Source organism: Typopeltis vanoorti, chromosome 23 (genome assembly GCF_054136105.1).
Source record: "Typopeltis vanoorti isolate ZY-2024b chromosome 23, IOZ_Tvanoo_1.0, whole genome shotgun sequence".
Classification (NCBI taxonomy): Eukaryota; Metazoa; Arthropoda; class Arachnida; order Uropygi; family Thelyphonidae; genus Typopeltis; species Typopeltis vanoorti.
In genome coordinates, this window is record NC_143571.1 from 27,328,080 (window position 1) to 27,349,679 (window position 21,600).

Genomic DNA, 21,600 nt, shown 5'->3' on the forward strand with positions numbered 1-21,600 from the left:
CCAAACAAGGGAAAGATCCAAAAATTGTCAAGAATTTACAACATATCTCCTTGCTTTGCTCCACCTTTAAGCTCCTTGAAAGAATTCTTTTTAATAAAATTTCACCATTCATCGAAAAAGCACTCCCAATCTAGAAAGAAGTTCCTGTGACCAGGTAATGGCCAGAACACAGATTGAAGCAGGTGTAAAAAACTCGATGTAGCTTAAAAATATTGAAGCGCTTTACATCAATTTTTTACATAGCCCAAGTGTCATGAGAACTGTAAATAGCTTTGTTTGTTTCTATGTATATTTTGCAAAATATTAATTTAGTTAACCTTGTGGGAAGTGAATGTATTTACTGTTTTAACGTCGAAAACAAAGGCAATGTTTTCCCATCGGAACTTTGTATATAGTTATGTGTAAGAGCGCAGGAAAGTTGTTTACTAGTTTTATATATGAGAATTGCCTACAAGCTCTGCGCTAACAACTTTAAAGTTAGTTTTCAAGAGTGCCACTAGGTTTAGAGAAGTTTCCGCGGACCAAACAGAGAAGCAAAGTATCAAAGAGGTCTGCTAGTTTTAGAGACAAGTTTTTGTGCCTGGCAAAATACGATCAAAAGATTGCATGGAGGAGAACAAAGAGTGGGTTAAACTAAAAAGAAGATGAAAGAGTCATGCCGAATTCATCGGGGTTACCACCCTTAGTGCAAGGCCCCAAGATCGCAAAATAAAAGGAGACTGAGAGGAGCATAAGGGGCTTCCAGGTCACCAGAGAAAGCTTCCAGATGTCAAGAGAGTTATCAGAAGTCGGATCTAAAGGCAGTTGGAACCAAAGTGAAAGCGAGCTGAGACTATATGCGGAGTCCGAATCAGAGCAGTGGCAGTAAAGAACGAGGAAAGGCAAGGCCCCCAGTTACAAAAAGGAGAACCGAGATCCAAGTGCCTAAAGAGCAAAGGTGAAGCGCTGTTACCGAAAAGAGCCAGAGCCAGCTGGTGGCAGTTGCAGTCATTGGCAATTAGTAGCACAAGTGGCAGCAATTAAAAGCAGAAGTTCAAGAAGTAAGGATCCAGAGGAGAATTTGCCCGTATGCTGTTGTATATGTGCTATTCGAGTACCGCAGATTGCAGTCAAAAAACTCGCTAATATCCCAAAGTGATACCACTGTAGCAAGACACTCCTGGTGGAAGCCTAAATCTCAAGATGAAAAAAAAGCCATAAAGACTTCAGTAAAAGACTCTTGACTGAACGTGTGATGCAGAGCCTCTGTAAGTTATATCTTTTTGTATATTTTCTCTTATAAATTAGGAAATATATTGTATATGGACTGTTAAGAGTAAGTTTTTTAGTAATGGGAAGTGTCCATAAGAGAGTCAATCGGCATGTTAGAAGTTGATACAAGATCTGTAAAAATAACTTAACCTCTTTGCAAGTAAACTAGAAGTTTAATAAGTTGAATTTGTAAGCAGAGAGTAAATAAGTTTTTGAGTTAAAGAAATTATTTAGTGTTGAAGTGAAAGGGTTTTTAATCATATGCTAATGATTTTATAGACAGGTAGAGAAAGCAATCTCCCTGTCTTGATTCATGTATATTTCAATTTAATGTAAATAAATGTGTTTTATTTATTTGTTAAAAGAGTGCTGCCTAACCCTTAATTTTTCAACTGCACTGTTCCCAAATAAAATCGGACTTGTGAGCGGGAAACAATTAAGGCAATAAAGCGCAGTTTAGTTACTTACGAACCACAACTGTTTATGTAAACTTTGTTGAAGGAATATACGCCAGTAGATTATTTGATATACTGATGGCGCAGTCTTACAAATATATTTTCAGTGTTCATTGGCATACAGCTAATAAATATGGAAGGTGGATAAACATAAAACGCAGTAGAGTAAGTGAGTAATGTTAAAAGAAAAAAAGTGCATTAGAGTAAAGCTATAAAGAATTAGGAATAGAATAAAGATAGAAGAGTAAAGATAAAGCTATTACGTATAGGCACAAATAAAACATATAGTTACAATGGCGCAGCAGCGACAGGATAAAATCCATAAGTAATTAGAATAAGAAAAGTGGATTGGAACAGTTTTGTAAATAAAGAACAGGCAAATAAATAGAAAGTGTATATTTAGTGTAAGAAAATTTTTTAAGAACCATTAATGTGAACAGCGGTAATTCAGGAGCCAATAGCACTAACATAATGGGGGATGTAGAATTTTTTAGAACTGTAAATCCTCCTCATTATCCCTCAATTCTCTGGAGAAGACCACGATGATGTGTTGTGTTTCTTCAAGTTTGTAGAGGAGCTAAGGAACGTGGGAAACTGCTCGGACTTTCAGCTTCTAATAATACTTAGGCATAAACTGATTGGCAGGGCCAAGAATTTTTTGTATTCCTTTCCCATACTGAGAGACACTTTGGAATACAATAAATTCAAGGATACCCTGATATCCCAGTTTTCCAAAGTTAAAAGCGTGGGTTCGAACATGTAGAGGCTCCAAAAATGCAGACAAGAAAAGAAAGAATCCACCACAGATTATTATAATAGACTGCTCAGTTTAGCTAATAGCCTGAGCATATCTAGTGAGGACAAGAGTCACTTTGATTGGGCTGTCTTCAACCAATTCAGGTTAGGAATAAAAGAGGAGTATAAAGAGACAGCATACAAAAGGAAGATAAACACCTTGGAAGAATGCTATCAGGCAATTAAAGAAAAAGAGGAAAGGCTAGGCGATCTGCATCCTGAATCTAGTGCCAGACAGATACACAACATTACTGAAGTGTCAGATCAAAAGAGAGAGGTTAAGAAAGAGGAAAATCCAGGGAATTCTAAAGAAAAAAGTAAAGACAAACTGAAGGGAGAGAAAGAGGAAAATAAGGCCACAGAAGTGAATAAAATAGACTACAACAGATTGACGGTCGCAGAGTCTCTTAATATGGAAGAAATACACTATTATATCAAAAATGAGGTAAAGACTACAGCAGCCCTTGTTAGAGAAACTTGACTCCATTCTAAACCAATTAGGGGAGTTCAAGAAAACCTCAAAGGAATAGCTGGGCTCTGAACAAGAGTATACTGAAAGGGAAGACAGGAGAAAAGTACCTCAGTACTATAGATGCAATAAATTTGGGCATATTGCAAGAAATTGCTATAGCAGTAAAAGAGCCGCTAATAGAAGGATGTTTTGGGAATCTAATATGGTAACAACTCGCCGCCATCACAAGCGAGGAGCAAAGAGAATGCAGAGAAACATTAGAAATCAAAATGAAGGATCTGACTATGATAGAAGGTAAAATAAAGGGGCTACAGTGCAAAGTTTGGCTAGATACCGGTTCCCAAGTTTCAGTGATTACCGGATCTTCATTTAGGAAGCTGAAATCCCGGGTGCCCAACTGTATCACTATGCTAAAAAGGCCGATCATATTAAACGGAATTACAAACTCCTCTGTTCATGTCTCGGACAAACTGAAGGTGAATATGTGGCTGCCTGGTTATGAGTTGATCGTCTCACCAGAGCTTTTAATACTCCCAGAAATCCCCTAGAACCATGGAAAAGATAATACTTGGAACTGACTTTTTAGAGAAACAGAGGTTCTCCTGCGATTTCTCTAAAAAGGAAATCTCCATAATGGGGATTAAGCAGTTTGCCCAGAAGAAAGATACCCAAGGACATCGTGCTAACGGAGATATTGGTGAGAATAACACGAGAAGAGACCGTTCCCAGATAGAAAAGGGGAGAGCAAAAGAAAAAAGAAAATTTGACCAAAGAGACAGGGAAAATTCTTTGCCTGATCCCCCAACTGTCAGGGATACTGAACAAGTAAAAAAAAAAAAAAAGGGAGGGGGGGAAGACCTTTCACATCTCGAGTGTCAAGGTGGCGGCAAACGAGACGGAAATTATGGACGCCACAATAAAAAATGTAAAGAATGCCATTGAAGTAAACATTATAGAGAGAGAGGCAGTAATAAAATTTACCACCCAGGTAATGGGAGAAATAGAATAAGGAGAGCAGGGTATCGTAAAGGGATAAAATGCCCGAGGGATAATATCAAACCTGAGATACAGCACCAGTCGCATCAAGAAGAGCCCACACGTCAGGCTGAAGGCATCCCTGCTCAAATTTAAAAGACAAATCTGAGTATTGTCCGACCCAGAGAAAGCATGAGACACAATACAGAAATAGATTAAAGGAAAAATTTTTCATGAACAGGTGGGCCTTTGTAAAAAATTCAATGTAGCTTAAAAATATTAAAATGTTTAAAATCGATTTTTTACATAGGTCAAGTCCCATGAGAACTGTAATTAACATTGTTTGTTTCTATGTATATTTTGTGCAAAATATTAATTTAGTTGACCCTGTGGGAAGTGAATATATTTACTGTTTTAATGTCGAAAACAAAGGCAACGCTTTCCCATCAGAATTTTGTATATAGTTATGTGTAAGAGTGCAGGAAAGTTGTTTACTAGTTTTGTATATAAGAGTTGCCTATAAGCTCTACACTAACATCTTTAAAGTTAGTTTTCAAGAGTGCCGCTAGGTTTAGAGAAGTTTCCGCAGTCCGAAAGGAGAAGCAAAGTATCAAATAGGTCTGCTAGTTTTACATCCGCTTGTTTTAGAGACAAGTTTCCGTGCCCGGCAAAATAATCAAAAGATTGCACGCAGGAGACCAAAGAGAGTGTTAAACTAAAAAGAAGATGAAAGATTCATGCCAAATTCTTTGGGGTTACTACCCTTAGTGCAAGGCCCTGAGATCACAAAATAAAAGGAGACTGAGCGAAGTATAAGGGGCTTCCAGGTCGCAAGAGAAATCTTCCAGACATCAAGAGAGAGTCATCAGAAGTCAGGACTAGAGGCAGTTGGAACCAGTGCAGTGGAGGCAAAGAACGAGGAAAGGCAAGGCCCAGTTACAAAGAGTAGAGCCGAGATCCAAGTGCCTAAAGAGCAAAGGTGAAGTGCTGTTACCGAAAAGAGCCAGAGCCAGTCGACAGCAGTTGCAGTCATCGGCGATTAGTAGCACAAGTGGTGGCAATTAAAAGCAGAAGTTCCCGAAGTAAGGATCCAGAGGAGAATTTGTCCATATGCTGAAACCTCTTGTATATCTAGTACTGCAGATTGCAGTCAAAAAGCTCGCTAATATCTCAAAGTGATACCACTGTAGCAAGACACTCCTGGTGGAAGCCTAAATCTTGAGATGAAAAAAAAGCCATAAAGACTTCAGTAAAAAAACTCTTGACTGAATGTGTGATACAGAGCCTCTGTGAGTTATATTGTTTTATATATTTTCTCTTATAATCTAGGAGATATATTGTATATGGACTGTTAAGAGTCAGTTTTTTAGTAATGGGAAGCGTCCATAAGAGGGAAACTGGCATATTAGAAGTTGATACAAGATCTGTAAAAATAACTTAGAGAGTTAGCTAACCTCTTTGCGAGTAAACTAGAAGTTTCATAAGTTGAATTTGTAAGCAGAGAGTAAATAAGTTTTTGAGTTAAAGAAATTATTTAGTGTTAAAGTAAAAGGGTTTTAATCGTATACTAATGATTTCATAGATAGGTAGAGAAAGCAATCTTCCTGTCTTGATTCATGTATATTTCAATTTAATGTAAATAAATGTGTTTTATTTATTTGTTAAAAGAATGCTGCCTGATCCTTTATTTTTCAACTGCACTGTTCCGAAATAAAATTGGACTTGTGAGCAGGAAACAATTAAGGCAATAAAGCGCAGTTTAGTTACTTACGAACCACGACTGTTTATGTAAACTTTGTTGAAGGAATGTATGCGAGTAGGAGAGAGAGGGATCTACTGGAAGTTTTATTGAGTTTTATGCTGAATATTTGATATACTGATGGCGTAGTCTTACAAATAAATTTTCAGTGTTCATTGGCATACGGCTAATAAATAAGGAAGGTGGATAAACATAAAACGCAGTAGAGTAAGTGAGTATGGGGTTAAAAGAGAAAAAGCGCATTAGGGTAAAGCTATAAAGAATTAAGAATAGAATAAAGATAGAAGAGTAAAAATATTACATATAGGCAAAAATAAAACATATATTAACACAGGCTTCCAGTAGAAACTTAAATCTGGAGTCACTTTCATCGACCTAACATCAGCTTATGACACAGTCTGGATAAGGGGCCTCCACCTAAAGCTAGGCAATATTATTAGGTGTACAAAACTTCCCAGCTTTTCCCATTCTCTCCAACAGAAAGATTCGGGTCCATATTAATGGAAAAAAGAGCAGGCACAATTCCTCCCCAGTGGTCTCCCCCAGGGCTCTGTGTTAGCCCCTTTGCTCTTCAACATCTACATGTCCAAAATACCACATATCAGCTCTAGCAAATACATGTATGCCGATAACCTAGCGATCCTACACCAGCCTACCTCCTTTGCAAACCTGGAAACAACCTTGGACACAGATCCAAACATCCTGGAAGAGTACTTTAAGCAGTTGCTACCTGAAGCCAAATCCAACAAAAACAGTGTTCACAACATTCCATCTAAGCAATGCAGAGGCAAATCAACAACTCAACCTCTCTTTCTGTGGCAAGATGGTGAAACATGAGCCTCACCCTAAATACCTTGGAGTGAGACTGGACAGAAGAATAACCTATAAAAGGCACATCCAACAAAAAAAAAAAGAGAAAAAGTATCATTTCAAGGCTTGCGGGGCAGTCCTAAAGTCATCTGCATTATCCTCTGCATTCTATGCAGCAGAATACTGTGCCCCCCATCGGGGAAAGAAGTGCTCATACTAAAATCATAGATACCCAGCTAAAATCTACCATGCACACAATTAGTGGGACACTGAGAAACTCTCTTCTCCCTTGGCTGCCTGTTCTATCCAATATTGCTCCACCAAATATACAGAGAAGACAAGCTTCTCTTAAAGAATTTAATAAAGTAATGACAACTCGCTCCTGCCTCTCCACCAGACTTAAAAATCCATCTAGTCTTTGCCTGAAATCAAGAAACCCTTTCTGGTCCATGGATGAACTCTCTTTAGCTGCCTTACCATTTGACATCTGACATGTGGAGACAAATGGCATCCTGGATGAAGATCTCCATGTTCTGCAGCCTGGTTTTGCTCTCCCTAGGAAGATTTGGTCATCTGTCAACAGGAGCAGAACTAACCAAGGCAGATGAAGCTACCTACTACACAAATGGAAACTGTCAGACCACCATTATTGTGACTCTTTTCCCCCATAGTCTAGATGATCACTCACATTGTGAACAACTGACCAAGGTGCCAATTTCACAGTAGCCTCCAAGACATCCACAAGGTGATGGATGAGGCCCTGGATTGGCTTTCTGGGTTAGACATTCATCTATATCTGCATTGTATTCATTTTGCCATAAGAATAAATAAAATTATCCCAAGATCTCTTATTTCCTGGACCTCACACAATATGCACATGTTGTACATATTGTGCACTCTCATGCACATTCACTCAGTCTATTCATCTCAAATAGTTCATCTCAACTTTGCATTATCTGCAAACAACTGCATATCCCAATTCAAATCTTCCCCAATATCCTTAACAGACAGGTTAAACAGCAATGGCCTTAAAACAGACCCGTGAGGCACACCACACCACTAGCAATTTTCCTCTTCTGGGATATTGCTCAACCATACACAACTTCTTGATACCTATCAGACAGCCAATCTCCAATCCAATGCACTAGTCTAATATCCAACCCCACTGCTCTAGTTTGACTAACAACTTATCATGTGGTAATCTATCAAAAGTCTTTGCAACGTCTAAGTATACTACTGAGTATCCATCTCCCCCTTCAATGAAGCTGTTGCCATATTGTAATAAGTAATTATATTACTAAAATATGACCTCCCTTTAGCAAATCTGTGCTATCCATCAAAGACAACACCACTGTTATCAACGCAATTCTGAGTACTGGTTCTCACCAGCCTCTCCGGCACTTTAACCACAACATTTGACACAGAGATTGGAGTGAAATTTGATACTTGAGTTCTATCACCTCCCATATGAAGTGGTATAAAATCCTTCCTTCATTCCACTCTTTTGGACCTTGACCCAATATAAGACACTCGTAATAAACAAATATGTCAAAGCAGATATCAACTTCCTGCCACATTTCTTCAACATACGTGGTGATATATCATCAAGTCCCACAGCCTTATTAACGTCAAATTTGCTCAGTTCCCCACATACCTCCTACTTACTCACAATCAGTCTATCCTCCTCATCATCCACTACTCTCAAACTCTCCATGATGTCATATTCATACGGATGAATGACCTTTATGAACTGATCATTAAATATCTCAACTATATCTTCTGCAGCAGTTGTCCTTATACCATTTTCTCCAATCAATGGCATCCAACCATAATCTTTTTTTTTTATTCATTAGCTAACTGCTGCTCATAGTAAACTCTGCTACCCTTACCAACCAAGTCACCCTCCCCCCTTGCCTGTTCTTTGTATTCCTCATGGAATTGATTATTACCAAACCTCTTACACTGCCTTCATAATGCCTTTTTTTTCTCTGTATTACATGGTTAATCTCTTCATTCATCCAGTTCACATCCTTTGGAATACATTTAGACATTATCTTCTACTAGATAGTTCTTCACCCATGTGGCAATGATCACTTTTCTACCCAACTCCTCAGTCCTTGTTCCATGCTACAGCTCCAAACTGTTTCCTGAGCTTTTCATCATCACCAGCTTTTGTAGTTCCACTTATACCCTTTCCTTACGGAAGTCCCTACCTGGTTGGCAACCACTCAGGTAATCACTTCATGGTCACTCTCACCAACTGGAGGGAGATTTGACACTTCATTTATAATAACATGCTCTGATGAGGTGATCAAACCCTCAATCCTCATGTACTCCCTGTTACATACTGCCTGACTCTTCCTGAGTCAGGAACAACTAAAATAATTAGTTATCCCTCAAAAATTCCAGGAACTCTTCTTCACTTCCAGTTGCTATCTCATCATTCCAATCTATATTGTCATAATAAAAATCACCCATAATGATCACCCTTTTCCCATTTGCTTGGCTAATTTGCTTATACATTTCCTGGTCACTACCCTCCACATTACCAGGTCTTATTTCATTCTATTCATCTCTACATCACACCATACTGCCTCAAAACCACTATTTCTCCTTGCATCTCTACCTTCTAAGGACATGAATTTTTTTTTCTATCATCAATAGCATTCTGCCTCCCTTTTTACCCTTTCTATTTTCATGAAATACATTATATACTTCCATCTCTATGGTTGGATATAGCATGTAACCATTTCATTTCTCTTGTTTTTGACACTTCTAGCACTTGTATACAAACATAATAGCTCATTCTTGGATCTATAACAAGTTTCCCTGGTACTACTTGTTAGATGTGATTTCTCCATACTTTCCTTCAGCCATTTTTTTTTTCTCCTTACTCATCCCAGACCCTTTCTCTAATCTTTCCCATCGCAAGTCATCCCATTCCCTTTTTTGTCTACATATGCATTCACATCCTCTTGGTGCATCAACTATTCTCATGCTGTGTTCCCCTCTCCATCCTATGTCTCCCCCAATTCCCTGTTTATTTTGCACATTCGTTCTCTCATTCTCTACATTCATGCTATCTACTTCTTGATTCATGAGCACCACTTCAATCTCTCCTTCCTTTAAGGTTACACGGTGGTTAGCATTCATAGTTAAGAATTTATGGAGACATAACACACGTGTTGTGTCTCCATAAATTGTCAGGAAAATACATATGTATAAGATACATGCCACTGCACTTTTCAAAGGTAAAATGAATCTAATTGCTTATTAATCTTTTACCTACCCTGACCTCTTGTGGAAAAAAAAACAATTAAATAATATTAAATTTAAAAAAATTATAAATAGATAAAAAAATTAAAGTAAATTAAATTAAAAAAGCAGATAAATATAAAAAATAAAATAAATAGAAATTAAACAAAATATTTTTTAAAAACAAATAAATTAAAAACAGAACTATATTAAACATTTCTAAAGTTCTCTCTTATTGAGATTTTTTCTTCTGGGCTTGTTCTGGTTGCTATAAGGATTGAAGATAGGTCCTCCACATTCTGGGAATGATTAATCCATCATTTTTTGTTCAGGTTTGGATAGTTTTAGCATTTCACAGGCTTCTTTGAATTTCTCTCAAACCAGGTTTTGGTGCAATGTAGTGATTTGGTGCCTTTCCAGTCAATTCTATGATGTGTTTGGAGTACATGATCTGATAGGCCTGCTTACCATAATGGAGATATTTAATGTGTTGTTTGTGTTCATCTTTTCTGATTTGGATCATGCATCCTGTGTAGGGTAGGTTACATGTACATTGGATTTTGTAAATTCCTGGGTGGGCCAGGTATGGAAGATGATCTTTGGAAGAACTGAGTAAATTTTTTAATTTTGTTGGTGGTTTGAAGGTAGTCTTTGATATTGTATTTATGTAGTGTTCTGTCTATTTTTTCTGAAATGCCGCTAACATAGGGTATGGCTATGGTATTCTTGTAGTCTTTTTTGTTTTTAGTGGTATTTTTGTGAAGGATCTTGTGAACTGTTTTTTTTTTTATTGTAGCCACTTTTTACAAATGTTTGGTTAATAATTTCAAATTGTTGGTTCAGAGCATGTTCATTGGAGCAAATTGTTATGGCTCTGTGTTTCAGGGTGCTTATGACTCCTAGTTTTTGTGTTGGGTGGTGGTATGAATTTTGTATATGTATTGGCCCATGTGTGTGTGTGTGTAGGTTTGTGGTAGACAAAGAAGGAGAGACAGCCTGTGGGAATATGTGTGACGAGTGTGTCTAGAAAAGGAAGAGAGTTGTTGTTTTCGATTTCAATTGTAAATTGGATATATTTCTGTTGTTTGTTCAGGTGGCTAAGGAATGTGTTTAATGTTTCGTGGCTGTGGAGCTAAATGGCAAAAATATCATCTGAGCCAGAATTTGAGTTTTAGGTTGGCCGCATCTAGAGCTCGTTGCTCAAAATCTTCCATGTAAAAGTTAGATATAGTGAGTCCATTGGCATACATTATTTTTGTAGGTAAAAAGTGTTTTGCCACACAAAATATCTAGAGCAAAGTATGGGGGCAAAGAGGGCCGTGATGTCAGGCAGAAATATATTCTGTAGGAGAATAATAGTATCACTGATTGGGACAGTAGTGAAAAATTTCACTAATGTCCTGATCAATGATACTATTACAAAAAGAAGGTACAGCCATAGGCTCACCCCCCCTGCAACAATAGCTAACTTTTTTCTTTTTAATTCTTAACTATGAATCTCCTTCCTTACTATCCTGTTCTTTCACATCTCTTCTTATGCTCAGATTCATTCTCTCTACTCATTACTCTGTCATTTATTCCTACTACCACTACAAACTTATTTGCTTGCTTATTCCTCATATTTAGTAGCTCAATTTACTTTAACTCCAGAAAACAAATCTTCTAGATCTTCTCATTTACCATACCTCTAAAAATCAAATTGTCATACAATGCTGCTTGTGGATCTTTCTTTACCTTTTTCATACTGACATTTAGATCTTCTCTTCCATACACATCTCCAATTCTCTTCATTTCACTCTGCATCCAACTCATCTCTTGTCTCATCTTCACCAACTCAGATTTCAAATCTTGCACCCTTTTTCGTTATCATTCACACTCACAATTTTATACCCAGTCACACACATGTGTTCACTGTCAAACCAGCTTGCTACCTTACCATTAACAGCACTCTGTTTTTCTGCATTATTACTGTCCACTTTTTTTTTTATCATTAATTTGACTTTGGTTTTCAATGTCATTATCACCTTGTACTTTATCGTGAAATGAACTTTTTTATCACTATCACTTCCACACACACTCTCTGAACATTCACACAATCTTCAACTGCTATGTCAGTTACAGTGTGATATTCTCTACTCGTATTTAAATTCATATTTAAGCAACCCTCATGGTCCATCAGAATATCTCATTTTCTACATACCCACACTCATTCTTTCCTCTTAATCAGGCTCTCTACATAAATAGACATTTTTCCATGCATACGAAATAGATTTATGGCATCATACCATTTTTAATAAATCCATACTGTTTACTTTATTTGTCTTTGATGCAGAATGATTTACTTTTCAACACCACATTGTATCAGCGTGCTAATAAAAAAAAAAAAAATTCATTTATGATAATATCGCCTAAGAAATTTATCCAAACACCATGTTCCATACTCGCATATTTCAAAGTAATACTTAATCTACAATTTAGAAAATATCAGCACATATTTAAATATAAAATTTAAATATCTTGCTGCAGCTCACACAACGACCGATGTTAAACCCATGCTACCTAGTGCATAACCTTCATACGGCCACATTTGAATTACCGTGCTCACTTCTGGCAAAAACTGGGATGTGATATAAACATTTAAGTTACTTAAAGGATTTATAGGATTGAAGTAGGGGTATTGTTTCAGTGCTTGAGCAGAAGTGGAAGAACAAGAGGTGATTAGCAAGGTGTAAGGACTAGATTTTTCACTTGGATAGTGGTGAAGGAATCAAATGGGTTGTCTGAGAGTACTTTGTTAACTGGTTCAGAGAGGAACAATACATATTGTGTTGATAGTTTGGGTCTCCCACAATGATATTAGTCCTCCATTTAGGTGCCTGTGTAATAATGATCATAATAATAATATACCAAACTGAGTGTAGGAATACAAGATGGTAGCAGGTTGAATGCTGTACCTTGAATGCAAAGTCCTTACATTTGTCAGAAGCCATGAAATCAACTAACCAGCAACGACCAAAAATCAAGAAGTGCTGTCTACTAATTCTTGGAAGCTGGCTATTACTAAAGAGCTCCACCTTCTCTCTCTCTCTCTCTCTGGGAAATAAAAGGCAGTAAAGGAATTTTTTTTTTATGTTTTAGAATCATGATAATATTTCAATATCCATATGTATATAACAGGTAATATTAGCATCTTTTTTTATTATTATTATTTTTTTTTTAAGAAATGTGTAATATTACAATGAATCTTTGTCTCTATGGTAGCAAAGTAATTTGCCTACCTCTGTTCTAATTTCAGGTTAAGAGCTTGTAATTTAATCAACTCAATGTTCATTTTTTTGAGTTCCTGTGATGATGATGACTGATCAAGTTGGAGCATCAATATCTGCCTGCAGAGCTTCCCTGAAAATATAAAATATTTGAAACCATTATTAAATAACTTCTTATAAGTTCATTTCTATGTACAACACAAATTCAATTCACTTTCAATTCAATAATTCTTTTCACTTTTGAAATTTTGATTTCTGAACTTCTTACAGACACAGCATTGTGTGTACACAAAGCACAGAATGTTAAAAAACAATTTTTGTTTACGTTTTTATATAATTCTTTCAAAGTTATCAATATAATAAAGATTAAAATGTAGTCATAATTCAGTGATGGCTGGAAAGCTGATAACAGAAAAAATCACTTGTCTATAAACAGATAATAACTATTAGGATTTCTATATCCTGTGCCATAATGAAGATTAAAAAAAAATAGTGTGATTATTATTTCATAAATATACTCTGACCATGTCTAAATCAGTGATGGAGATTTATCAAAAATAATCAGCAACAGATGAGCTATGCATATCATGGCTCATCTACTGCTACCCTATATGCACTTCATCACTATCACCATAGGGAATCCAGCAAAACCAATATATATACACAACTCAAGATTATTTCTTCCCCATGCACACATCATACAATTGGCTCATGCTTATTTATTATTATTATTTACCTTTGACCTCCATGAGTCAGATATTTATCATAAGAGGTACACATTGTACACAATGCTCATCCAACTGTGCAATAAACTGATTCAACATGCATAACAAACTCGGGCAATGCATTCCACAGCAACCACTTTCCATGCAAAGAACCTACTCACCACTCCTCTGCTCGCATTCTCCTTATACAGTTTCCAGAGATGGCCTCTTGTTCTACCCCCATCTCCAATTCTATGAAAACTCTCTTCCACATCAACCCAATAACAACCGCTGAGTAGCTTATTTATTATTTCATAAATATACTGACACTGTCTAAATTAGTGAGGAGATTTATCAAAAATGATCAGCAATAGGTGAGCTATGCATATCATGGATTATCTATTGCTGATCTATGTGTACTGCATCACGATTATCATAGGGAACTCAAAAAAACCAACATATATATAACTCAAGATTATTTATTCTTACAAACTATTCACTATTTTCCTTTCACAACACAAACTTTTTTATTATGGTTTTCATTATTAATATCCTCAACTGTATAAAATAAATTTATCAATTATATTTCAACTTAATTTAATTACAGCTCAATAGTTTTTAATCCTTAAGCATGCTACATTATACATAGTGGAATTAAATGTAAGAGGATGGTCTGAAGAATTCTTGGCCTAACTATGAAAAAACGAATTTATAATTTCAAAATTATTTTTATTTTTCATCATAATCTCCCTTAAGACTAATACATTTATTCCAGTGATGCTCTAGCGCTATTATCCCATACTGGTTCTCAGTAAGATCTGCAAAATATCCCTCTATAGTTGCAATCACCTCTTCATTTGAAGAAAAACGCTGACCAGAGCCAAATCTGGGGACTAGGGTGGATGTTCGAATAATTCATACTGCAGATCCCTTCATTTTCCCATTGCCAAAACACCTTTGTGGGCGTGCATTGTCCAGGTGAAAGATGATTTTTTTCTTCTGCAAACCAGGGTCTTTTCTCACGAATTTTTTCGTCTGGTCGGGTTAAAAGATCAGAATAATATTCCCAGTTATTGTTTTACCCTTTTCAGGATAATTAATAAGCAAAATGCCTTTAGCATCCCAAACCTCCGATGAGAAGAGTTAGTCTTCTTTGGCGCTGAACAACCGGCTTCTGTTCACTGTTTTGACTGATGTTTGGATTCTGGTGTGTAATGGTGAATCAAAATCTCATCCATGGTAATAAATCAACGCACAAAATCAGTTTTATTCTTGTTAGAATGCTCCAAGCACTGTTCAGAGATTTTCATGCGAGTGCGTTTTCGATTTGCTGTGAGCAAGCACGGCACCCATCTTGTGCAAAGCTTTTTCATATTATTATTATTATTATTATGGGCAACTCCAAGGAGTTCTTAGACTCATCGAGGAAGGCCCTAAACATCATGTCAAGAATAACTATTCAACATCCACAAGTCATCTATCATACGTTGACTTAAACTCATTCACAGTTAACATTCTTTTGAAATGCCTATAGTATCAGCAATTTCATGTACTTTGACTCACCGGTCATCCAATACCATATCGTGCACTTGATTAATGATTTCTGATGTTGTTACACTTTTTGGACGTGCTTCACGTGGATCATCTTCAAGGCTGGTACAGCCATGTTTAAACTCGGCAGCCCATTTTTTAATTGTCGAAAACGAAGGAGAATAGTGCCCATAAACTTTCATGAACTTCGAATGAATTTCTTTTGGTATTAAACCTTCTTTTACAAATAATTTTATAACTGCACAATACTCAATTTTATTCATTTCAAGGGATACAAGCAGACAGCTGTATAAAACAAACAACTTGATAGAATGACTTGCAATTTCACATGGATGCTTATGACAGATGTACCAACTTGGAAAAAAAAAATCTTGCCAATAGTGTTGCCATCTATGGTTGAGGCCAAGAACTTTTTAGACCACCCTTGTAAGCGTGCACACTAAGGGTGTTTTTTGAGTGTAATTCCTATTGTTGTTTAATAACTGTACTGATGATGTCTTATGATACTTAAGACAAAATATTTACATATTATTAAAAAGTTAATTACTGCAGCATGTGTGTGAATTTATAGTTATGAATACTCCACAGGTATCTCTATATAAGAAATTATTATTAATATGTTTATATATACACAAAAAAAACATCATTATTTTAATAAACATCAATAATAAATATCAAAAATTTTAATAAACATCAATAATAAATATCAAAAATTTTAATAAACATCAATATAGAAGAACTCTTTACTAATAACAGACAGAACCCCAAAATACTTATGAACATGTGGAATGTTCATGCATTCTAAGATCAGAGGTAGAATGTGCACTAAACTCAGCTAAAAATGGTAAATCCTTAGGCCCAGATAGAATACCAGCAGAAATAGTAAAATTATTAGAAGGTGACAACTTTAATATATTAGTAAAACTATTTAATAAGATCTAACAGATAAGCTTAGGTGTTGATGGTTATTCATGACTTATTTTTCACGGTATTAACAACACCACACACACTTTTATCACAAAGATGTTTTATTAACGCTTATATTTCGCTGATTTTCAACTCAGCATCATCAGAGCACAACACACTTGTATACGCGACAGTGAGTGAGTGAAACAATATAATTTCAAAAGACAAAAGATCTGAAGTCCTATTTTTGGCGCCCTCTAACGAAAAAAAAAAAAAAAAAGCTATCCAGGAGTTTTTCTTAGGATAACCGTCTCCCAAATTTTTGGCAAATTAATGCAACCATATTTGTTAAGGTTGGGAGAATTTTTCAAAGCCAATGCAGACTGAAAAAATAATCTTTCAGATCTATAATGACCCCTAAATAGGACATTCGTTTTACTCCATCTAATCCTGTGTGAAGGAGTGTCTAAAGCGGGTCTGCCAGTTCCGACTTGCCATAGTAATAGTAGCGAATGTATCTTTCATGTTCTTCCAGGCGGATGTTCAATGATCTTCCTGTTTGCCCATAATAGGCCAAGTCACAAGGAACTTCATACACTCCTGGGTGTGCTAAAGGGTGAAGTTTATCCTTAGGCGAGCAGATCAGAGTTGCCAGCTTGACTGAGGTTTGAAAGTGGTGCGAAGGCCATGTTTCAACAATACTTGGCTATCTTTTTCGATGTACCTCTGATATAGCAAATAGAAATGGTCATGTTGTATTCTTGTGTATTAGGGGAGGGAAGAGTAATGGGCCTATGTAGTATGTTATCTATTTTGTAGGGATTGTAGCCATTGGCTAAGAACGTATGGCGCAGGTATTGGAGTTCAGTGGTCAGAGCCATATCGTTAGAACAAATGGCTCTGGCTCTGTGTGTAAGTGTTTTTAAAATGCCATACTGTTGGACTGGATGATGATGTGATTGTTTATGTAGGTATCTTCCTGTGTGTGTAGGCTTTCTGTAAATAGAAAAAGATAGTGACATCTGAAAGGTGGCTGACTAATGTGTCAAGAAATGGTAAACAGTTATTTGATTCTTTTTCTACTGTGAAGTGAATTTTGGGGTGTTGGCTATTTAGGTAGGTGACAAAAGCATCCAAAGTGTCTTGTCCATGGGGCCAGATGGCAAACACATCATCTACATAGCAACCACACTTGTGGCATGTATGTAGCTGTGGTAAGTACTTTGTTTTCAAAGTGTTCCATGTAAAAATTTGCTAACAGGGGAGAGAGGGGGGGGGAGATCAATGGTACCCATAGCAGTACCATTAATCTGTTTGTAGAATTTTCCTCCCCATGTAAAGTAACCTGCATTCATGGTGAATTGAAATAATTCAAAAATATCAGGGGGAAATTTAGACTTGATTAAATCAAGAGTGTCTATAAGTGGTACATTGGTAAATAAGGAGGTGACATCGAAACTAACCATTATGTCTGAATCTTTAAGGATTAGATTTTTAACCAGTGTTTTGAAATGGACTAAATTTTTTACAAAAAGTAGAGGAGTTGCCAGTAAGGGGGGGGCAAGCGACCTGGCTAAATGCCGGGCCAGTTTATATGTGGAACTATCTATGTTATCGACTATGGGATGTAGGGGATATTAGTTTGGTGGATTTTTGGTAATCCATAAATACGGGATGGTTTAACATGAATTGGTTTTATTTTCCTGATGCTTTCTTTGGGCCATGACATCATGGCCCAAAGAAAGTATTTTTTTTTACTGAAAAAAGGTATTGTTTCCAATACCTTTTTTCAGTAATTTTCGGACTTTTTCTTTTGGAACATCGTAGGGTTTCGGTGTATAATTTGATATATGGAACTGTCACACATGAGATCTTGCATTTTTCTGTTATACTCTTCTTCATTCATGATAACTGTTGCATTTCCTTTATCAGCTTTTGTAATAATAATATTTGTATTATTATATAACTTTTTTAGGGCAGTTATTTGCTTACGTGGCATATTGCATTTTCGAGCCTTAGCCTTGTTTAGAATACTTGCTATATCTAGTCAGCATGTTATTGGCCATTGCTGGCAGAAGATCGTGGATACCCCATTCTACTTTCATCATAATTTCTAGTTTAGGAATTTGTTTGGGCATGACGGCAAAGTTATGTCCTAGACTGAGAGCATTCTTGGCTTCTTTAGTGAGTGTTTCCAATGATAGGTTTACGACCACGTGGTCTCGTCGAAGTTGCGGTCGGGACTTCATATGTTGCCACTGTTTTAGAAGTTCATATTTCTTTAGGCGTTTGCTTTTTACTCTTGTGAATTATTTTTTTTGCTGCAACTTCGGAGATGTGCTATAGGACAGTCCATATTTCAGGATTTAACACGTTGATTACTTCTTGTTGTAGAGCTGTGATAGAGCTGTTTAGCTTACTACGCTCTATGCGAGTAGTGGCGATTTGTTCTCGAAGAAGCGCTAAACTCGCCCGTGGATCTCTCAAGATCTCATATGTGACAGTTCCACATATCAAATTATATATCGAGACCCTACGATGTCTCAAAAGAAAAAAGTCTGAAAATTACTGAAAAGAGTGACATCATGGCACAAAGAAATCATCAGGAAAATAAAACCAATTCATGTTAAACCACCCCGTATTTATGGATTACCAAAAATCCACAAAACTAATATCCCACTACGTCCCATAGTCAATAGCATAGATAGTCCCACATATAAACTGGCCCGGCATTTAGCCAAGTCGCTTGCCCCCCTTACTGGCAACTCCTCTACTTTTGTAAAAAATTCAGTCCAATTCAAAAGACTGGTTAAAAATCTAATCCTAAAAGATTCAGACATAATGGTTAGTTTTGATGTCACCTCCTTATTTACCAATGTACCACTTATAGACACTCTTGATTTAATCAAGTCTAAATTTCCCCCTGATATTTTTGAATTATTTCAATTTTCCATGAATGCCGGTTACTTTACATGGCGAGGAAAATTCTACAAACAGATTAATGGTACTGCTATGGGTACCATTAATCCCCCCCCCCTCTCTTCCCCGTTAGCAAATTTTTACATGGAACACTTTGAAAACAAAGTATTTATCACAGCTACATACAAGCCACAAGTGTGGTTACGCTATGTAGATGATGTGTTTGCCATCTGGTCCCATGGACAAGACATTTTGGATGCTTTTGTCACCTACCTAAACAGCCAACACCCCAAAATTCACTTCACAGTAGAAAAAGAATCAAATAACTGTTTACCATTTCTTGACACATTAGTCAGCCACCTTTCTGATGGATCACTATATTTTTCTATTTACAGAAAGCCTACACACACACACAGGAAGATACCTATATAAACAATCACATCATCATCCAGTCCAACAGTACGGCATTTTAAAAACACTTACACACAGAGCCAGAGTCATTTGTTCTACTGATACAGCTCTGACCACTAAACTCCAATACCTGTGCCACATGTTCTTAGCCAATGGCTACAATCCCTACAAAATAGATAACATACTACATGGGCCCATTACTCTGCCCTCCCCTAATACACAAGAATACAATATGACCATTTCTATTCCCTACATCAGAGGTACATCGGAAAAGATAGCCAAAGTATTGTTGAAACATGACCTTCGCACCACTTTCAAACCTCATGTCAAGCTGGCAACTCTGATCTGCTCGCATAAGGATGAACTTCACCCTTTAGCACACCCAGGAGTGTATGAAGTTCCTTGTGACTTGGTCTATTATGGGCAAACAGGAAGATCAGTGAACATCTGCCTGGAAGAACATGAAAGATACATTCACTACTATTACTATGGAAAGTCGGGACTGGCAGACCCGCTTTAGACACTCCTTCACACAGGATTAGATGGAGTAAAACGAATGTCCTATTTAGAAGTCGTTATAGATCTGAAAGATTATTTTTTGAGTCAGCAATGGCTTTGAAAAATTCTCCCAACCTTAACAAATATGGTTGCATTAATTTGCCAAAAATTTGGGAGACGGTTATCCTAAGAAAAACTCCTGGATAGCTGCTTTTTTTTTTTTCGTTAGAGGGCTCCAAAAATAGGACTTTAGGTCTTTTGTCTTTTGCAATTATATTGTTTCACTCACTCACTGTCGCGTATACAAGAAGTGTGTTGTGCTCTGATGATGCCGAGTTGAAAATCAGCAAAATATAAGCGTTAATAAAACATCTTTGTGATAAAAGTGTGTGCGGTGTTGTTAATATAGTGAAAAATAAGTCATGAATATTTAATAAGATCTACAATACAGGCATAATCCATCAAGACTGGTTACAGTTGAACTTTATCATGCCTAAAAAAGCAAATGCGAAAACTTGTAATGACTATAGAATGATCAGACTAATGAGTCACGTTTTCAAAATGTTTCTGAAAATAATTCAAGAAAATATACAGAAAATGTGAAGACACCATCAGTGATACCCAGTTCAGGTGGTATGGTCTCTTAAACAGAATGGGAGAGGAAAGATTAGCAAAACAAGTGTTATCTGCCAGGTTGGAAGGAAAAAGACCCAGAGGAAGACCAAGATATAGGTGGATTGATATGGTAAAAAGTGCTTTAGAAGATAGAAATATAAGATCTGACAATGTTGGAGCCTTGACAGGTAACAGATTGATTTGGAGGAAAATTGTAGATCGGAAGTTAGTAATGATGTAAATTTTTCATGTAGTACTATCATATCCGGTAAACCCCTTAAGGGTAAATGTCAGGAAGAATTTGATGATGATGACTGATGATATATGGAAACATGGCTTCCGCATTACTTCAACCTTAGTAACACTTCAGGACCTGATTCCCTTTGACGGCATCTCAGTTTTTGGCAAGATAAGTACTTCTTTTTTTTTTTTTTTTTCAGTTTGATTTTATTTTACTGGTGCTAGTGGTGGTTTTTGCCCTGCTAGCACACTGTTTTTTTTTTTTTAAAGTAAATATTAATATTGCTCGTAGCAGTTAATATCTGCATTACAGGATAACTTTTGGTGGTATTACGGCTGCCATTTTATAGTAGTTCTGATAGAGCATTTGCTAGTGGTGTGGAATTATTTCTATATCACGGTATTATTTAATTCTCAGTCTTACGACTGAAAGTTGTTGGTTTTTTTTTCTCTCTCTTACAAACAAATGCAGAAGGTTAATTTTTTTCCCCACCTGAGATAATGGTACCAATTCCTCCACGGGTGCAAAATCAAAGAATTGAAATTCCAGGATGTGAAGAAGTGAAATGGGTGACTAAGGTTTTAAAAGAGAGATGGTGCTAATAAGATTTATTCTTTCACCCCCATACGGCAAAGAGAAATATTTAATTGTAGTTAAAGATGTGGAAACAAGGGAACTATTACAGGGTTTTACAGGGTTTACTTTTGAAGGCAGCAC

General features: G+C 36.5%; 1 protein-coding gene across 1 annotated transcript in view; it reads right to left on the reverse strand.

Annotated features, from left to right (window-relative positions):
- LOC150093712 (centrosomal protein of 290 kDa-like) overlaps positions 1 to 21,600 on the reverse strand; it is a 462,999-nt gene that overhangs the window by 47,636 nt on the left and 393,763 nt on the right. Inside the window, exon 24 of the mRNA XM_090412505.1 lies at positions 13,051 to 13,171. Coding sequence (XP_090268631.1) covers positions 13,051 to 13,171 — 121 coding nt within the window. The remainder of the gene's footprint in view (positions 1 to 13,050; positions 13,172 to 21,600) is intronic.